Source organism: Anser anser (genome assembly GCF_964211835.1).
Source record: "Anser anser genome assembly, chromosome: 3".
Taxonomy (NCBI): Eukaryota; Metazoa; Chordata; class Aves; order Anseriformes; family Anatidae; genus Anser; species Anser anser.
The window spans coordinates 101,882,163-101,898,909 of NC_139722.1; the positions used below are offsets into that span (position 1 = coordinate 101,882,163).

At 35.4% G+C, this 16,747-nt stretch overlaps 1 protein-coding gene across 28 annotated transcripts in view; it reads left to right on the forward strand.

Moving 5' to 3' along the window:
- The window catches only part of ESRRG (estrogen related receptor gamma), a 405,552-nt gene that overhangs the window by 341,873 nt on the left and 46,932 nt on the right, over positions 1–16,747 (forward strand). For all 28 annotated transcript variants that reach the window (XM_083828186.1, XM_083828164.1, XM_083828174.1 and 25 more), the window contains 2 exons: positions 10,866–10,976; positions 15,500–15,661. In XM_083828186.1, the coding sequence (XP_083684312.1) occupies positions 10,866–10,976; positions 15,500–15,661 (273 nt within the window). The remainder of the gene's footprint in view (positions 1–10,865; positions 10,977–15,499; positions 15,662–16,747) is intronic.

The following is a 16,747-nucleotide window of genomic DNA, read 5'->3' on the forward strand; positions in this document are numbered from 1 at the left end:
GTACTAGTTTAGTCTGTGACTTGGAACACTTCTCAGATACATAAGAATGGATGGGCAGACACAAATATATTTTCAAAATGAGGAGCTGTGCTAAAGCATCATTCTATTAGAAGTACCCTTACAACGCCCTTATTTCCCTCTGTTTTCAGAAACTTTGCAGCCAATTTTTAAATTCTGAACTAAAAATTGGTTTGCTGTATGTAGCCTCTGAGTAAAGATTTGACATTAATATCAAGGACATATCAATTAAATTCTTTAATGAGGGGGAGGGGAGGGGCCAAAAAATATTTTTTTTGGTTAAACTATAGCATATTCTAGAGGAAAATATTCTCTCTTAATGCTCAGGCATGACTTCCTGAAGCTGTTACTGTCCAGCCCAGAAATTATGGAATACTATGTGTAAAGGGTTTGTCGAAGGAATTTATTTTTCTGTTGATTATTGAATACAATTTTGTGAGTAAATTATCTTTCTTTTTTTTTTTTTCCTTCTTTTTTCACATATTCCATCCTTATACTCGACATTAGGCACTCTACTACCCAACTTTTTTGAGGAAAAGAAAAATAAGTTCTTTAACCGCTTTTATCTCAGTCATTAAGCTGTACGCACTAGAATGTTTTTATCTGCTACCTCCAGAAACCATAATGTGTGCAGAGAACGTCTTCCTTTTTTTTCCACCTCTCAACATAATGCTTTAAACTACGAGGTAACACTGATACGAATCAATTTCACTGCACTGACATATCACATTATTTTCTATACATTACTATGGTATATCTTGATTGTATGCCTGTCTAGCCAATTAATTATTAAAGTTTACCTTTGTTCTTGAACAGTGATCGCTTTAACATTCTGTAAATAATGTTCTGGAAAATAACAAAAAAATGTTTAGTTTATTCTTCAGCATTAAGTCTTGAGATTCCCTGTGGGTGCAGCACAGGAAGATGTGATATGGTAGGTCACTACCTTACCGTCTGAAAATATCAACCTAAATTTTTGTCTTTTTCTTACCTAAGTACCAGATGAAGATTCTCCCACTTCAAAGCAAACAACTGCTCAAAGAGAGATCAGTGAGGTAGTAGAAACCAGGGACTTCAATATTCCTCACAGTCGTGAAATATGGCTCTCTTTCCTGTGAACTGTATGAGCCACTGCTGAACTTTACTCTTGTAGTAGGTAGAATTTTATGAAACAAGTTTCGTATGTGGACAGGAAGTACAAAGTACAGAAAGGCCATATCATTTGCTAAAGACACCTGAAACTAGTAATATAAGATTTTCTATTATTTGGAAGGTAGAATTATACCACAGGAGGTCACTAAGATCCAAGCTGAAGCTCTGTTGTACAACTCCTATCTAATCCTGAAAAAAGTTTGCCAACAAAGTAACGTGATGTAAAAGACAAAATGCTCATATTTTAGCTGCAAGAGTAAAGCCAGCCAAAAATGTAAGAACATTAATCACATTTTCCAAGCCTACCTTTCCATACAAAGTTGGTGCTTAGGTTTAAAAGTACCCGATGTCCTGTGCCTTTGTTCTATTTTTCAGCATCAGGCTGGCATGCACTCCTTGCATTACCCTAGATAGCCTAGTTTCTAGATACCACCTTCTGTATAGCTAAATTGATAAAGTGTGCTTAAACTGTGATAAAATACAATGCTCCTAAAAATGTGTTAGCCAACCAGAGACTGAGACATGTGTAAGCTTCTTGGGTTGTTTTGCTGTTGTGCCAACTGGACTAGATGATGCAGTACCATCAAATAGTATGCAGAAGGAAGAGGGAATAAGTTCAGAATTCTGCCATACCATTCAGGAATGTTTGAAGGATGAATTGTAAAATTGAAAAGGTTCCACAAATCATTATCCTATTATTTAAAATATTTAAAAAAAAAAAAAAAGCAGGAAATAATTGTATTTCACCAGGGAAGGTGTCATTCACAATTACTCGATACATAAATATGTGAAAGTTTTCTGAGATAGCATTGTTATACTAAGAGAAAAGATATTTCATCAAAATGATGTTTCCATGTATAGACTTGAAGAAGCCTGAAGTTCTGTGAGAACACATATTTTTGCATTACTGCCAATTTAAACTCAACTAGCAACGTATAGCCATCTTTACTGAAAAAATAAGTCTTATGTTGCCAGATGAGTGTAGTGTGGAAGCTAAATTTTGGTCATCTTAGTCTTCTGTTTGTTCAGTGCAGAAGAGAATGGCAGCTTCTTGGGGAAGAAGAGAAAGATTTTGTTCCAAAGGAAAAAAAAAAGTGAGGCTAATAAAAGAGAAACAAAAGAAACCCAAACTTAAACAATGTGTTTGTTAGGGTAAAGAACTTTAGGATTTCAATGAGGTGTGCATCTCTTTTAAAAGCTCTAGTATGATGAGAGCAATCATTTAGTTTTCTGTTTCATTTCCAGCAAAATGAAATCACTTCCTCTAGACAGAAATCCTAACTCTAAGCAAGCTATTGCTCAATCCCAGTAGGACCAATATGATTTTATGTAACTGTTGCAACTCACACTGTTAAGAACTTTCCTGTGACTTCTGGATCTCAGATTAGTTCCAGAATCCAACATCTTCCCAGTCACTAACTGAAATATTGTGAAACTGCACATTATTTTATCTGAAAAGGGTGTTGAGATCTTGATTCATGCTACCGGTACTTCACAGTCCGATTATTATAATGCGTTTCATTTTGATCTTCCCATCTCTCTTGAGAGTCGCCAGCAAATGGTCCAGAACTTCAGTTAGACTTCTTTTCTATTAGAGTTGTCACTAGCATAGCTCTTGAATTCTTTATAAGCTTTGCTGGTGTGATCCAGAATGAAGGTCTGCTTTTGACCTTCAAGCATGGGTATGGCCTTGCTCAAACTTACTTTTTGACCTTTCTGTCCCCTTGCCTTCCATGCCCTCTCCTTCGATCATCAGCAAAGCTGCCTTTCCCTATCTGCTCTTGTCACCTTAAAGTAATGTTTGCGAGTGTATCGATGCAGTAATGACTTCACAGCCCAGCAAACTTTTCCTCGTTAAACTGGTTGTAATTTGAGTTCTGAAACAAGATAGTATCTTGTATAACTATATTTAAATAAATTAAGGTAAGAACTGTGGTACCTAGTTAGTGATAGATTGCCTTTATTTATTCTTACACCTTGTCCCAGGATGCTATATGTATAATCAAAAAAATAAGGCGTATACTATTAGATATAGTATGGTTATGACATGTAGATGCATTGACATGAAATTCAATGGTGGAATTAGTAACAGTATTTTCTCTGTTATTCATGAAGCTTTGGCAGTACTTTATATGTCTTCCTAGTTATTAGTATATTTGTAATCCAGGTAATGTGGAAAGAAGTATTATGCAATGGTAGCTTTCACATCAGAAACATCACGGCTTTCTATACTCAGTCTTAGTACTGCAATGTTTTTCTTCCATAGTTTACAAAAATGCACATTTTGCTGCTCTTACTTCAGAAAAGTGAAGGAAATGGAATGAAAGTTTTGTAGCCTGCATTTAGTGGCCTAATTTCAGTCCTTAAAATCATCATGAGCCTAGCATCATTCTAATGAAGTTCTGGTAGTATAAAACTCACAAAATAACAAATTTAGGCAGCAGGAACTGAATGCCTGGAGTGCATCTCTTCTAGAAAAGAAACAGATTTTTTTATAAGTTCCTATGTGAAATGTAAAAGGTATCTTTCAGTAATATTTCAGAGGTAATAATAGGCATTACATGTTTAGTGCAACAGAGTAGCTGTCCTGTTTCTCTTCTTTATTTTTTTTTTTCTTCTTTCTGCACATTCTCCTCTTCTTGAACAGAAATAAAAGGTTCAAGGCTTGTCAGCATCAGTTTATAGATAGCTGTTTAAAAATAATGAGATATTGGGTATTGTAAGGCTCAGGGCTGTCTTGCCAGACTCATTCATTTCCATTCACCTTTTGTCAGAATTGCAGACAGAAGACATTCAATTAAAACCTGTCACCTGTTGCGTGTGACCTAATTTGTATTTTTGAGTGTCACAGATTAGGATACTTTGCTTCCTATGGAACCATTAAAAAAATGTAAAGCAACCAAAGCATTCTTACACATTTTATTTCACATTTTCTTCATGTGAACATTCTTCACTGAAGACCACTTGTGCTAAGAAATAATAGAATTTATTTACACAAAATCTAATTTGCATGAGAAAACGAAGTGGATTTTATGCATGTTCTTTTATGTTTTAATGCAGAAATGACAGTGCACTAAAGTTCAGCATGTAGATGATTGGTTCATGCAAAGTTAATGTTCCTTTCAAGAGAGATTGAGTACTGAGCTGTGTAAGTAACACATCTATCAGTTCTTTTGTCAAACAAATGAAACAAAACCAAAACACACAAAAAACAACAACAACAACAAAAATAAACCTCTGGGCTTTAACCAGAGTTTTTTTTTTCAGTTCCTATAGCAAAATCTGTCCTCATCTCATCATTGCAAGAAAAGAATGGATTTGCCAAAATGTTACTTATGTTTGGTTGCCTAGAAACATTTTTGTTTATTAAACATGGGAAAAATCTGAAATGAAACATTATTTTGAACACACCATTTTATGAACTGGATATTTTTCTCATTTGGTTTTTCAACCTGGAAAAAATCACTGAATGTTTACAGTTGAGCGGATACTTTTTCCTTTATTTTGGCTAATAGTTTGTTGCAAATCTTTGTCAGAGGAACAGATAAATTAAGCATCTTAAAGTCACAGAGCAAGGTTGATATTAAAGTAATAAACACTGGCTTGTCCTTCTGTGCATTATATGGGCAGGTTCCTAAACAAAATTGTTTTATAGGCACTTCTTGAGGACAGCCAATTTTATTCCATACTAACAAATATTTTTTGATGCTGACTGAATGTAAAGTAGGAGGATGATTTTCAGACTTCTGTTGCTACACTAAGTAATGTGTTTAATAGTGCAGATAGCTATCAGAAGGCAAGACACTAAAGCCTTCCCCTGCTAATTGTTAATTCAGCTGTAGATCAGGAAAGCTTTAATGTGAGCCATAGCTTTTATCTTCTTTGATGACTTAGGACTCTGTTTTCAAAATATTGCCTGCCTAATGGACACATATTTTACATGTCTAGCTGACTTTTTACCTGCATACGGTATTATCTAAATACTTTGTAAACAGATTTCAAAAGCTCTCTGGCATCCTTATAATTCAGCACATAAAATAAATATGCAGATCTAGAAGAAAAGATAGCTCACATTACTCTTTTTCTTCATGCTGTGTTACTGACTGTGTGTTTCCACTAGTCTGAGAAAATCCTTTGTGGTTTAAAGTGCAACTATTTGTTCCCCTGCAGATCTTTCAAACTTCAGGGTTAATGCAGTAGCCTGACACTTCTCTAATCCCAAACTACAGAGATCACTGAATTGTCTAAAAAGTAACTAGATGACCATGTGTTCTTTGTCTGGATACATCTGTCTGTATTCATGGTAGAAAAATCAACAGTTTTTCCATTTCTCTGTGAATATGCAAAACCCAGAGTTTATAATATTCACCCAAGTTTACCTAGTAAACTTATGAACAGGCACAGTGTGTTCATGTTGAACTGGAACACCCTATCAAGATGTTGTCCCAAAGGAGAACCACATCAGAACCTGCCATTAAAATTCCTTTTGCTGTTTCTAGTTTTGCTGATAATCTTTTTATTTATTTATTCATTTATTTATTTATTGGCCTCTCCTATTGATGTTCCTCTAAAGCTTGGCAAGATGCAGTTTTCCTGGAATCCATTCTTATAAATTGCACTACAGAATTTAAGAATGTAAGGCAATGCTGGGAATCTTATAGCATCTGTAGAAAATGGATCTTTACCCAGTTACATATCCTAGAAAACGTGATGGGAATATGTTTAGTACATGTAGAGTGCTGTGTTAGAGGTGGAGCTTGCCAGAAGAGCGTTGGCATAGAACACATCTGCTAACTCTAACTCACTTATGAGGTAGGGGTATGGAAAGGAAGCAGAATTTGAAACTTCCTTAGGTCAAAAGAGGCTTGGTTCTGATCTCTACTTTCCACTGATGTAGTGGAAAAAGAGAGAGAGATTTGACTTACTCAGGTACTAGTTCATATTTAAGCGAAATAGATTTACTTTTTTCCAAAATGAAAAGCAATCCCAGATTACAGACAGTAAGCAGTTTCTTATAGGCAGTCCTGGTATTGGTAGGTCTTGATCTGAACGCGTGGGCAAATGCTTTGCAAGTCAGCCTGAGGATTTCCTGTGAGTGTAAGTGTTCAATGCAAAGGAGGAGAACATTTGTGGGACAAGTGGTCGAATGAGTGCTGGAGGCTTGCATCCATGGTAAGAAGAAGGGCACAGAAAAGAGGAAGAAAGGCAAGTTATGAGGGAATAAATGATATACTTTGGATGTGGCTTGGATCTATGTGGAAAAATATTAGACGGTTAAGTATGATTATCATACGGAGGACCTGAATCACAAAACGAATGATGTACTGGGACAAGGGCAATCTTTTTGATTATATAGCACTGGTCACAGTGGGGTACCTGTCACACATGACTGCTTCAGGGCTGTGTGAGACAAGGACTACAGAAAAGGAATAATAATTTGCAATAGCATTGGTGAGGGAGGAATAGATGAAAAAAGGGAGAAAATAGAGAGTTCAGGTTTGCCTGTGTTAAGTTTGTTTGGATTGAAATACCTGGTGTGTAGCTCACTTTGTACATCAGCTCTAGTCTTCGGTTATTTGTGTGGATGACTATGAGGATGCTTTCACTTCAGAGTGACAGACCAATATCACTTTGTTCTACATTGGTGAGCTTTTGACAGAAAGTCCTGGAAAGATTGTTTGAGGAACACAGGATGTGAACCTTTTTTGTAGAAGCTAGTGTAGTAACTATGAGACCATTTCTTTCCTTATGGTCAGATGGAGAAATTCTTATTTTGTATTAGTATTTGTAATTACCTTCTTTAAAAAAAAAAAAAAATGTAGCAATTGCTGTGATGTACATAGTTTCCATCTCTCCATATATTATAGTTCTAGTTTAATCCTTATCCTCTGAGCTTTGTTAATCATGCCAAAATGCATTATTACGCATCATTCTTGAACAGAAGAGTTCATGAGTTGGGCTTGTCCTAAGATGTAAAGTGAATGTGTTGAACTTGCCTGCTGAAATCACGTTATAACTGGTAGCAGTCCTGTTACTTCTCTGGATACCAAAATAAGACTCCCTGTGGTCACCCATGTTTTTCTCATTTGGGCTTTTGTTTTTGTTTTTCTACTGAGGAATTTAAAAATGAAGCTCAGTGTTGGGGAATGTGAAGAGTCAACTTTCTTCTCTTCAGCGGAGCTTTGTTCACTGACGCTAATGGATATTTTGACCCTTAACAACTGTAATGATAATACCTGCAGTGCAAGCCGTTCCAAGATCTGACGTTAGTTTATATGGGTGGGATGAGTATCTTTCTTTTCACTTTGCAGCTGGGGATACTGATAGAGTGAAATCAGAAATCTGCTTAACTTCTTTCACCCTGTACTACAGCTAGGTGCTACAATATCCTCTTTAGTAATCTGAGTAAAGAATATGTGTTAAATTATAGCAGTTACCTCGGTGATCAAGATGTTAAAACCCTCCTCCCAAATGAAGATCTATGTGGACAAAATTGCCTTTCTTTCTTTCCTTTATTTTTCTAACAAAGAAGGCATCATCTGTTACCATCTTGAGAGCAAACAAATGCATCTTTTTGTAATGAATTATCTTATGCAAGCTATAGAAATTGCAGGGGAAAATGTATAGAAATGTATACCTACCCAGGAACCTCTGGGTTTCAGTTTGCTATCTTCCAAACTCTGATAAGTTTTACCAAATATGAGGTTGGTATCCTTTATTAAGGAGTGTCTTGTATTGTGTTTACTCCTTTAATGACACTTGGGAAGTAAAATACCAGTTAGGGTGTGTTAGATTATCAGAAATTGATGCTAAAATAGTTATTTTGTAATGGCATTAGGAGAGAGGAAGTCTTAGAAGCTAAAATGATGATAACCTCCTTATCAGTTTTAATGAAAGGGTTATCAACCTGTAATTTATTTTCTGTTGGTATTGTGTTATCAGAAATCATTTCACATTAGAACAGGAATTAGTTATGTTATTTAAAAATGTTTAATACTGTTATTCCTGAATTATTTAGAATCGTAATATTTCTCTTTTTTTAAAAAAAAAAAAAGAAAAGAAAAAAAAAAGCTGTAGATACCAGTATATATATGTATATAGGTGAGTTCATGTATCTACAAATAATTTTGCTATTGCAACATTTGTCTGTGTTTCCTTCCATTGAGTATGTGAATGGCTTGAATCTAGGCAAATGCAAAGGAGATAAAAAAAAAAATAAAAATCGTTCATCTTGGTAGATTTATATTATTTTAATTTAAAGCTTCAGTTCCATTTCTTTTTGATTAAACATGCTTCTATCTGATGCTATCCATCTTTTATCACTATGAAATCTGCTCCCAAACAGAAAGAAGGATGACATCTGAATTATGCAGAAATCATTTTCTATCTGCTTTTCTTCAAATTCTGGGCAGTCTTCTTCATAATCCCACCAATACCACATGGCTCGTTCTAATCCTTTGCCTATTTCTGAATATTCAATTGTCAAACCTTGGTCTTCTGCGGTTTGTTTTTACAGCAGTGTATTGTCCCAGGTGTCATTTTCTTTGCATATAGCTCAAACTCTGATTCAAGGATGGAAAACACTGAGCTAGCACTAGCTCTGAAAAGTTTTTGACTATCAATTTTTAAAGTGGTGTTGTAGTTCATGCATTTCTAAAGAGATCTTTAAAACCAAAGAAAAATAACTGTTGATTGAATAACTCTGAATTTGTATCAAATAGCTTAGACCAACAATCAGTCTTAAGTTTATAAATAGTATAAATAAGATTTCATTCATAATTATATATTGGCCTGTTTCTGTATGTGGTTGGTTAGTTTTATTTATATAATGTGATTCCCAAAAATGTTATTGGTAAAGTACAATACGAAATACACTTCTTGAGTTTGGGGAATGAAATGCACACACTTCTACAGTAAACTGAATGAAATTTCACTGTGAAATACAGGTGATCAATATGCAATGTCCTGGTGAGCAAAAAGTGTTGAGCACTGTTACTGTATCCAATGCACTGCTTTATGCTTACAGGCATTGGTTGGGACCTTAAGCCAAGTATTTGCTGTGTTTCTAACTTTTCCACATATTAACAGCCCCTCAAGGCAAATGAGAATACCATGTGTGCAAAGCCTTCACGCCAAACAGAGGAGCACAAATTTAGATCTTTAAAGTCCATCATCCTCGGTTCAGTTATGGAGTGCTCTGGTAGGTTGGTGTCATGCCAGCTCAGAGAGTGAGAGAGAGAACAGGAAAAGGAAAAAAGCAAGAGAGAGAAAACGAGAAGAATCAAAAACAAAACAAACAGTTGGCCTTGAATTCCTGGCTGTTTGGTAAAATGGCTTTTTTCAACCAAACCCCTCAAATTTCTACCAAATCCTCTTTGTTTTTTTTTTTTTTAGGATGAAAGAGGAGTGACAGATGTTTCCTGGTAACTAGACTGTATACTACCAGTGCAGGTTGATGAGCAGCACATAAATTCTGTGGTGTCTTCTTTTTGCTGTGCAGTTTACAGTTTATACAGTTTATACTGTAAATTTTTTGGTGGTAGCTTCTCTGCAGTCCAGAAGCCAGTTCTGGAGTTATTTCCTGTAAGAAAGAGTACAAGGAGATAAGAAGTAATATAGATGTAGGGCACAATAATGGCAATAGAAAAGATAGAGGGAGGAGAGCTAAAATGGAAGAGGAAAAGCAAAGTGAGAAAGTGAGCTGCACTTTATTCCATCACTTGCAGGGATCATTGATATGTAACATGTCCTTGCATTCTTGTGTAGTTAAATCCGTGTCATCAGGGACAAATGTTGCGCTTGGTATTACTTGACCTATTGCCCTGCATAGATGCTGAGTTTTTCAACTTCAGCATTGTGTTACTACTTGGTTATACTGACATTTTTCGTGGTTGTTGGGAAATCCATCCGGGTGACTCAGAAGGAAATAAAAATACTTCGTTGTTTTGTAGGACCTACCATCCTTATTTTCCCCCCCTTCTTCATTTTGTCTATGAGAGCAGCTATAGTTTGTTTCAGGAAAGTAAACTCCCATATATCTGATCAAAACAAGTATCAGAATGCTTTTATTGAAGCAATGAACAATTTGGAAGTAGAACACACATGTTAATTAATCGTTGCTGACATCTAAATGAACACCTATACAATTTCTTTCAAACTCTCATGAACCACTTTGGGTCTTTAATCCACATATACATTCTTATTTAACTAAGGTATTTACTTTTTGTCCTCTAGTCATGGTAACTAAAAGTATTGCTTTTGACTGCATAGACTGTCTATAACACCAGTTGTCTCTAAAGTTCTAATTCTCTGTATTTCTCTACTCATAATGTTTGCCTTGTATATCCATGGTGTTTATTACAGCTTTGAAGTTCTGCTTCTGCTAAAGAAGACTTAAGACTCAAAACTCTTTCAAATGGAAACTAACCTCATTAGCTGTGTTTAATATTATGTAAAAATTAACAAATGGTTTTCAACGGACAGGAAATTATGTTGTATACTTAGTCTTGCATGTGTGAAAATCTAAACAGCTTGCAAATACGTGTAGTGTTGCTTTCCCTTGCTTCTAAAATTACTCTTTTGAAATTAGTACACGTTTTAAATAAATCTTGGAAGGCAGGAGATGGAAGATTGTTATATTAAGGGCATCCTCATAATATATTTAATGGCATGTTTGCTTATTTTTCCCAATGCAGGTGTCCGCCTAGACAGAGTACGTGGAGGTCGCCAGAAGTACAAGCGCAGAATAGATGCAGAGAATAGCCCATACCTGAACCCTCAGCTAGTTCAGCCAGCAAAAAAGCCATGTGAGTACTCCAAATATTTGAAGTTTCTCTTTCAAGACTAGGTATTGACTCCTAGCCCTTTTTGCTAAGCTCCTTCTTCTGACTGGTACAAGATTTTGGGCAGAATATATTGCCATAACCCTATAGACATTTAGCTGTTAACATGCTTTGTTTTAAATATGCTCATCCTTTCTCAAGTGGAGTTGAACAAAGAATACTTTTACAGGTGGAAGTGTATAAAAGCATGGTTTATGCAGTGCAAATTTTACATTTACGGGTTATCTTTATTTTCAGTGGTACATAAAATGGTTCATACTGTGATCATTAGTTCATTGAAGCTTCTAGTTTCAGATTTCACAAGAAAGTGATTTTTGTGGTTTTCACTAACTAAATGAGTTTGACTGCTCAACCTCCCAATGAAAATACATTAAGAGCCTCATTAATTTATACCTATAGATTAATACACTACCTAGCATTAGATTAAAACAGCAATATGCCACACTAATAACAAGCATAGATTGGTAGTTAGGGCTCTAGTACCCTTATAAGCATGATGTTTTTTTTGTTTTGTTTTGTTTTAATGATGTCCTTGATTGTATCTTGCCAGGCTGAAATTAAAAGAGAGAGAGAGATGATCATCTCATTGCCAAAATACAAGTTCCATCCTCTTTGCGATTAGCTAAAAATAGTTAGGGGTTTTGCTTTGCAGCTTATATAAACTCAAGCAGTGACTGTACTAATTCCATGAAGTAAATTTAATAGCATTATAGCTGTAGTGCAAGAGGCTAGTGTATTGCCCTGCAAAGGCATACACTCTCTATCAAATGCTGTAAACTTTTTCAAATTCAAATCAGAATTCGCACATTCAGTTGCTTCTGTCATGAAGGTTAATTTGCTCTTAAAATAGAGAAATAAACCAGAGAAATAAGGAGAGGAAATTCCTTCTCTTGCATTTTCTTCTGCACCCATGCCTCTGACAGAAAAAGACAACACACACGTCATTTATAGGCTCTTGAAAATACCTGGCTGTATGGAAAGTGCAATTGTTTCAGTTTGTGTTCCCCAGTAGGGGACAGTGCTGTGTACAATACATTTGAGCATATGGGGATCTGGAGAGCAAATAAACAGTCTTTGAACTGTAAGTGAAAGGGCATTTTAGCTGTGTCAAAGAAAAAACAGCCAGTTTTACATAAAATTAAGGCTTAAGTGAACATATGGCATAGTTTCCTTTTGCCTTTCCAAAAAACATTATGCTGATTATATTCCTTCAATTGTCCAATCTGGCATCTTCTACTCAGCCTACATAAGCTGTCCCACCGTTCTGTAAATACAATCTAGGGCTGCACTAAGCAGATTTTGCACATTATAATAAAAACTTTCTGATAATACAATAAAATTTAATAAACTCTAATGCTTAATTTCATTAGAGGTTTAGTTTTCCTGGGTGCACAGATTGTCAGTTTTTCATTTACTTGATATTGTCATTGAGTAGAAATGATGATAGCCTAGCAAACCAAAAAGCCAAGACCAAACAGGGAAAAAAAAACAAAAACAAGCCCTTTGATGTGAACGAGGTTAACACTGTTGTACTCAAATACAAGAATCTCTGTGTAAACCCAAGATTACTGCAAAGTAGCGAAGTAATACATTACATTACCTTTAAGATGATAACTACACCAATTTCTGTAAGCTCCGTTTGTCAGAGATAAACCAACCTCCTTGTAAATCATTACTCATTATCTAAATGCCTCCTTTCATTTTCCTCAGCTTGTCTAATTACAAACATTTTTGTAACAAACATTTATAAAACTTAATTTTCAGATCCTGTCAGATAAGTGTCAGGACTTGAAAGAGTTGAATCGGTTTTGTGTGGAAGTAGCCTGGGAGATTTTCTGGACCCTGACTGATAGTTTGTGCATAACAAAGGCACAGGAATGAAAATTGGGTTCTATTGATTCTAATTAGGGAAACATTAAATAAGATTTACCTAGAAACAGTGCTCATGGCTATTCAATTTCCTGAGTGATGGGGCTTTCTGAGTACAGTCAGAATTTTTCTATGCCATATTCTAGCATATGCTTCATACATGCATACGTGTAGAATACACGCAGGCATGCTGAGCTACATACATGTATATGTAGCTCTTTTCCCTCTAGCAAAAGAACAGCTGTTTGGAGGATCTTTCCTAGACCTACTTCTGGCCTATATTGCCTTTTCCAACTTCACCATGAAATCTCATGGCCTGCCTGTAGATCTTGCTGATTGGGAAAATAAAAGAATTTGAGATTTTGTGAGTCATAAACCAAAATATACGATATTCCCGAATTGTATGCAGAAGAACCATTGATGAGGAAACTCATTAAAAAAATATAAAAGAGGTTCTTTAGCCATTTCTTTTGTTTACATGGAAAAAACAACAGAACTTAGGGACCTGAGTGCTTCTTCATTTATTTATCATTAGTTAAAAAAATACAAAGTTGAAGTCCTCATAGATATGTTTTGATATTAAAGTACTTTTATCCTACTTTTCAAAAGGTATACAGATTCAGGAATTTGGGAAGAAGCAACATTATCTGTTCTCTCTTACAACATGATGTTTTCTGTATGAAATTCAAAATCATAAGGAAAGACTTTAAAAATTAAAAAAATGTGCAAAGGCTGTTTGCAATATAAGTTAAAACTACCATCTGTCATCTTTAAATAAGAATAGATTTTCTCATTAATCAGTTTGATAATCAGTAGAATATTGAGATCAAGAATTACTCAGTTGGCATAGTTCCTATAAAACATGAATATATCCCCTTGTAATAAAACATGCGTGATGTGATGGTTTCCAGTTGGCTCTTGCACTTATTTTATGAAAGCCTAACATATATCACAACTTCTGACACACAAATCTGGAATAAGGCAAAAGTTGTAGAGACAGTAGATCAGAATCAAGGAGCCTATGCCACAAACGAGCTGTAAAGTATCAGAAATCAGAATCAAGTGAGTATTTTATGGAAATCTGTCGTGGGTTGGTAGGGAGCCCCTCCGACACTCCTGGGCAAGCTTCCATTGCAATTCCCTCACAGGAGGACAGTGTGGTCCAGCCTGTGACTTAAGTGCAGAAGGAAAATAACACTAATTCTAGCAGCTTGCTCTGCAGTCAGAAAATATTTTGCACCTTCTCCCAGTGGAATCCCATTTATATCAAGCCCCCGTGACTCTTTATCATAAGAAACAGCTTACTGTAAATTCTCTGAAGAGCGTTCTTTGGGCTTGAAATTTTGGTGGTGCAGTTGAGGTCAGAAGATGTACCTACCATAAAAAGGTACAAATGTAAATACATTTGGAGTTATAATAATCTATGCTATATTAGGAGGTTTAATGAATTAGTTCTTTTCCCATTTTTCAGTTCTGTGTTCTGAGAGTAACAAATCAGGCTCCTGTATGCAGATAAGATATTTCCATTATTTCTCCATGTGACTATAATGCTCATTTTTTGTTTATCCTACTTATATAGTATATAATAACAACTCTGTGTTGTAAATCCTCCCGGCACTTCTATTCTTTGTTTTTGGTTTTCCTTATAACTTAATTGATTATTCCAAATAAATTTCATAATTTATGTGGATGAAAAAGTAGATTTTAAACATACAAATGACAATGATATTTAGGTAAAAATAGTAAGTGTGTGCATATGATAAAGCATCGTTCTTTGCACAAAACCAGTTTTTAAAGGTAGGATTTGCATCCTTGTTACTTTCCTTAGTTTTGCACTCTTTAGTTTCATTGACTTTAATAGCTCTTCCTTGCTAGAAATGAGAGATCATTACTCTATTTTAAATATATTTATATTATTTTTATACATTCATAATTAAATAAGATGATTGTATACGTGAATCTTAATGTGTGTGTTTCACTGAAAAGCAAATATGTGACAACACCCCCACTTTTCTCACAAGATAGGCCCCAAAGTGCACAGATTCATTATTAGTTTTTTAACAGGCTCTATACCCATAATATAAGATATATAGAATAATAAGCACTGGGAAAGTCCTGACATCGTTTCTATTACAGCTGTTCAACAGGGATATCTGAAACGGAGAAGGGTTGTTGAAATCGCTGACAAACACTGCAAATTTCAGTGATTGACTAATTGCTTGTGGTATTTCCTTTCTCAAAAAATACCAGTGCCTTTGGGGTTTTTTCAGGTAGTTAGAGGAAGGCAAAACTTTTCTGATTGCACAGTCCAAAATACATTCTAATGCATGAAGATTTTTCTACAGTTTGTACTCTGATATTAAGAGGTGATCACGTATTTCTACATTCCATTAAATTTACATTCTTAAGAACATACACGTCTAGCTCGATGAACATTGTTAATGGATCAGATTTGTCTGTGCTGTAACTGCTTGTAGAAGCCAGTGAAATTACAATAAGGTTTAATTAGGTCCGGTATCTTAAGACAAATTCTTGCGCACTTTGAAATGTGAGCCATCTGTTTAAAAAGCAGAATGATGCTACTGGTGATCTTGTACTGTTCTGGGCCATTTTTACAGATAACAAGATTGTCTCCCATTTGCTGGTGGCTGAACCAGAGAAGATCTATGCTATGCCTGACCCCACTGTTCCAGACAGTGACATCAAAGCACTTACCACTCTTTGTGACCTGGCAGACAGAGAACTGGTGGTGATCATCGGATGGGCTAAGCATATTCCAGGTACATATAATGTATTTATTGCAAATAAATGAAGTACGTAAATCATCACATCTGTTGTTATGCTCTAGTTAAAAAAAAAAAAAAGATTTGTTCTCTCACTACAATGAATAAAATTTTCTTAAGGCTCCAGCTTATTCACATTGGACATAGGTTAGATGATACTATATCTTCTCTTGGAAGTGGTATTATTCTTACTATGATTATAACCGTGATTATAAGTTTCACATGCTGTTCAGTGAAATTATTTTTTTTCATGTACTAAGATAAACTTGCTATCCAGAGCGTTATCCTGGTAGGAAGGGTAGCATAAGCACTCTGCACTCATATGATTCAGCAGGAGTCGAATGTAGTCTAGCTGCTCTATTCCATAAAGGCTGCACTATTTTATACTGACTGGAGGAGGTGCAAAAATTCAGTTGTATTTTAGCATGACACGGAGGAGTTGTTCTCTTCCTTGAACAGACTAGCATGAGAACTGGATTGTTCCAGCAGTTCCGTAGAAAGATGTGAATTGTACCAAAAGGTCTCTTCCAATATCTTGGTAGTTCCTTGGTCTGTATGAAATGGGCTGGGCTCTACATCTCTTAAATGTTTTGATGTTTGTAAAGCTAACTGGCACCCTTCTTAGCCAGATAAGCAGTCATCAGAAGTATTCTCTCACAAGGTTAGTGGTTTCTTCAGATAACATTTGAGGTATATTTTCTTTTCACTCAGTGCTGAGGTATTTGTGCTTCTTCTGAGGGCAAATAGACGAGCTCGTAGAGAGTCTCCAGGGTTGTCAGTCTGTCACCTTTCACAAATGGTAAAGTTACACAGAAAATATTGGCTTTTTTTCTTGTTTCTTGAGGTATTTTTCCAGTCCAGCAGATGAGTGGGCATGTTTATGTGTTTTCATCAGCTCATTAGTTTTCTAATTTCGACAGTGAAGCCTTATTGAACATAAGAACTGATATCCTTTAGTTCCTCTGAGTAATACAACGTCGTCATTTTATATATGATTTTGGGATGCCGCAATATTAGTGATAGAATAAATATTGCAGTCTGTTGTCTGTTTATCAAAGCTAAATGTATTTTATTTCCAGTATC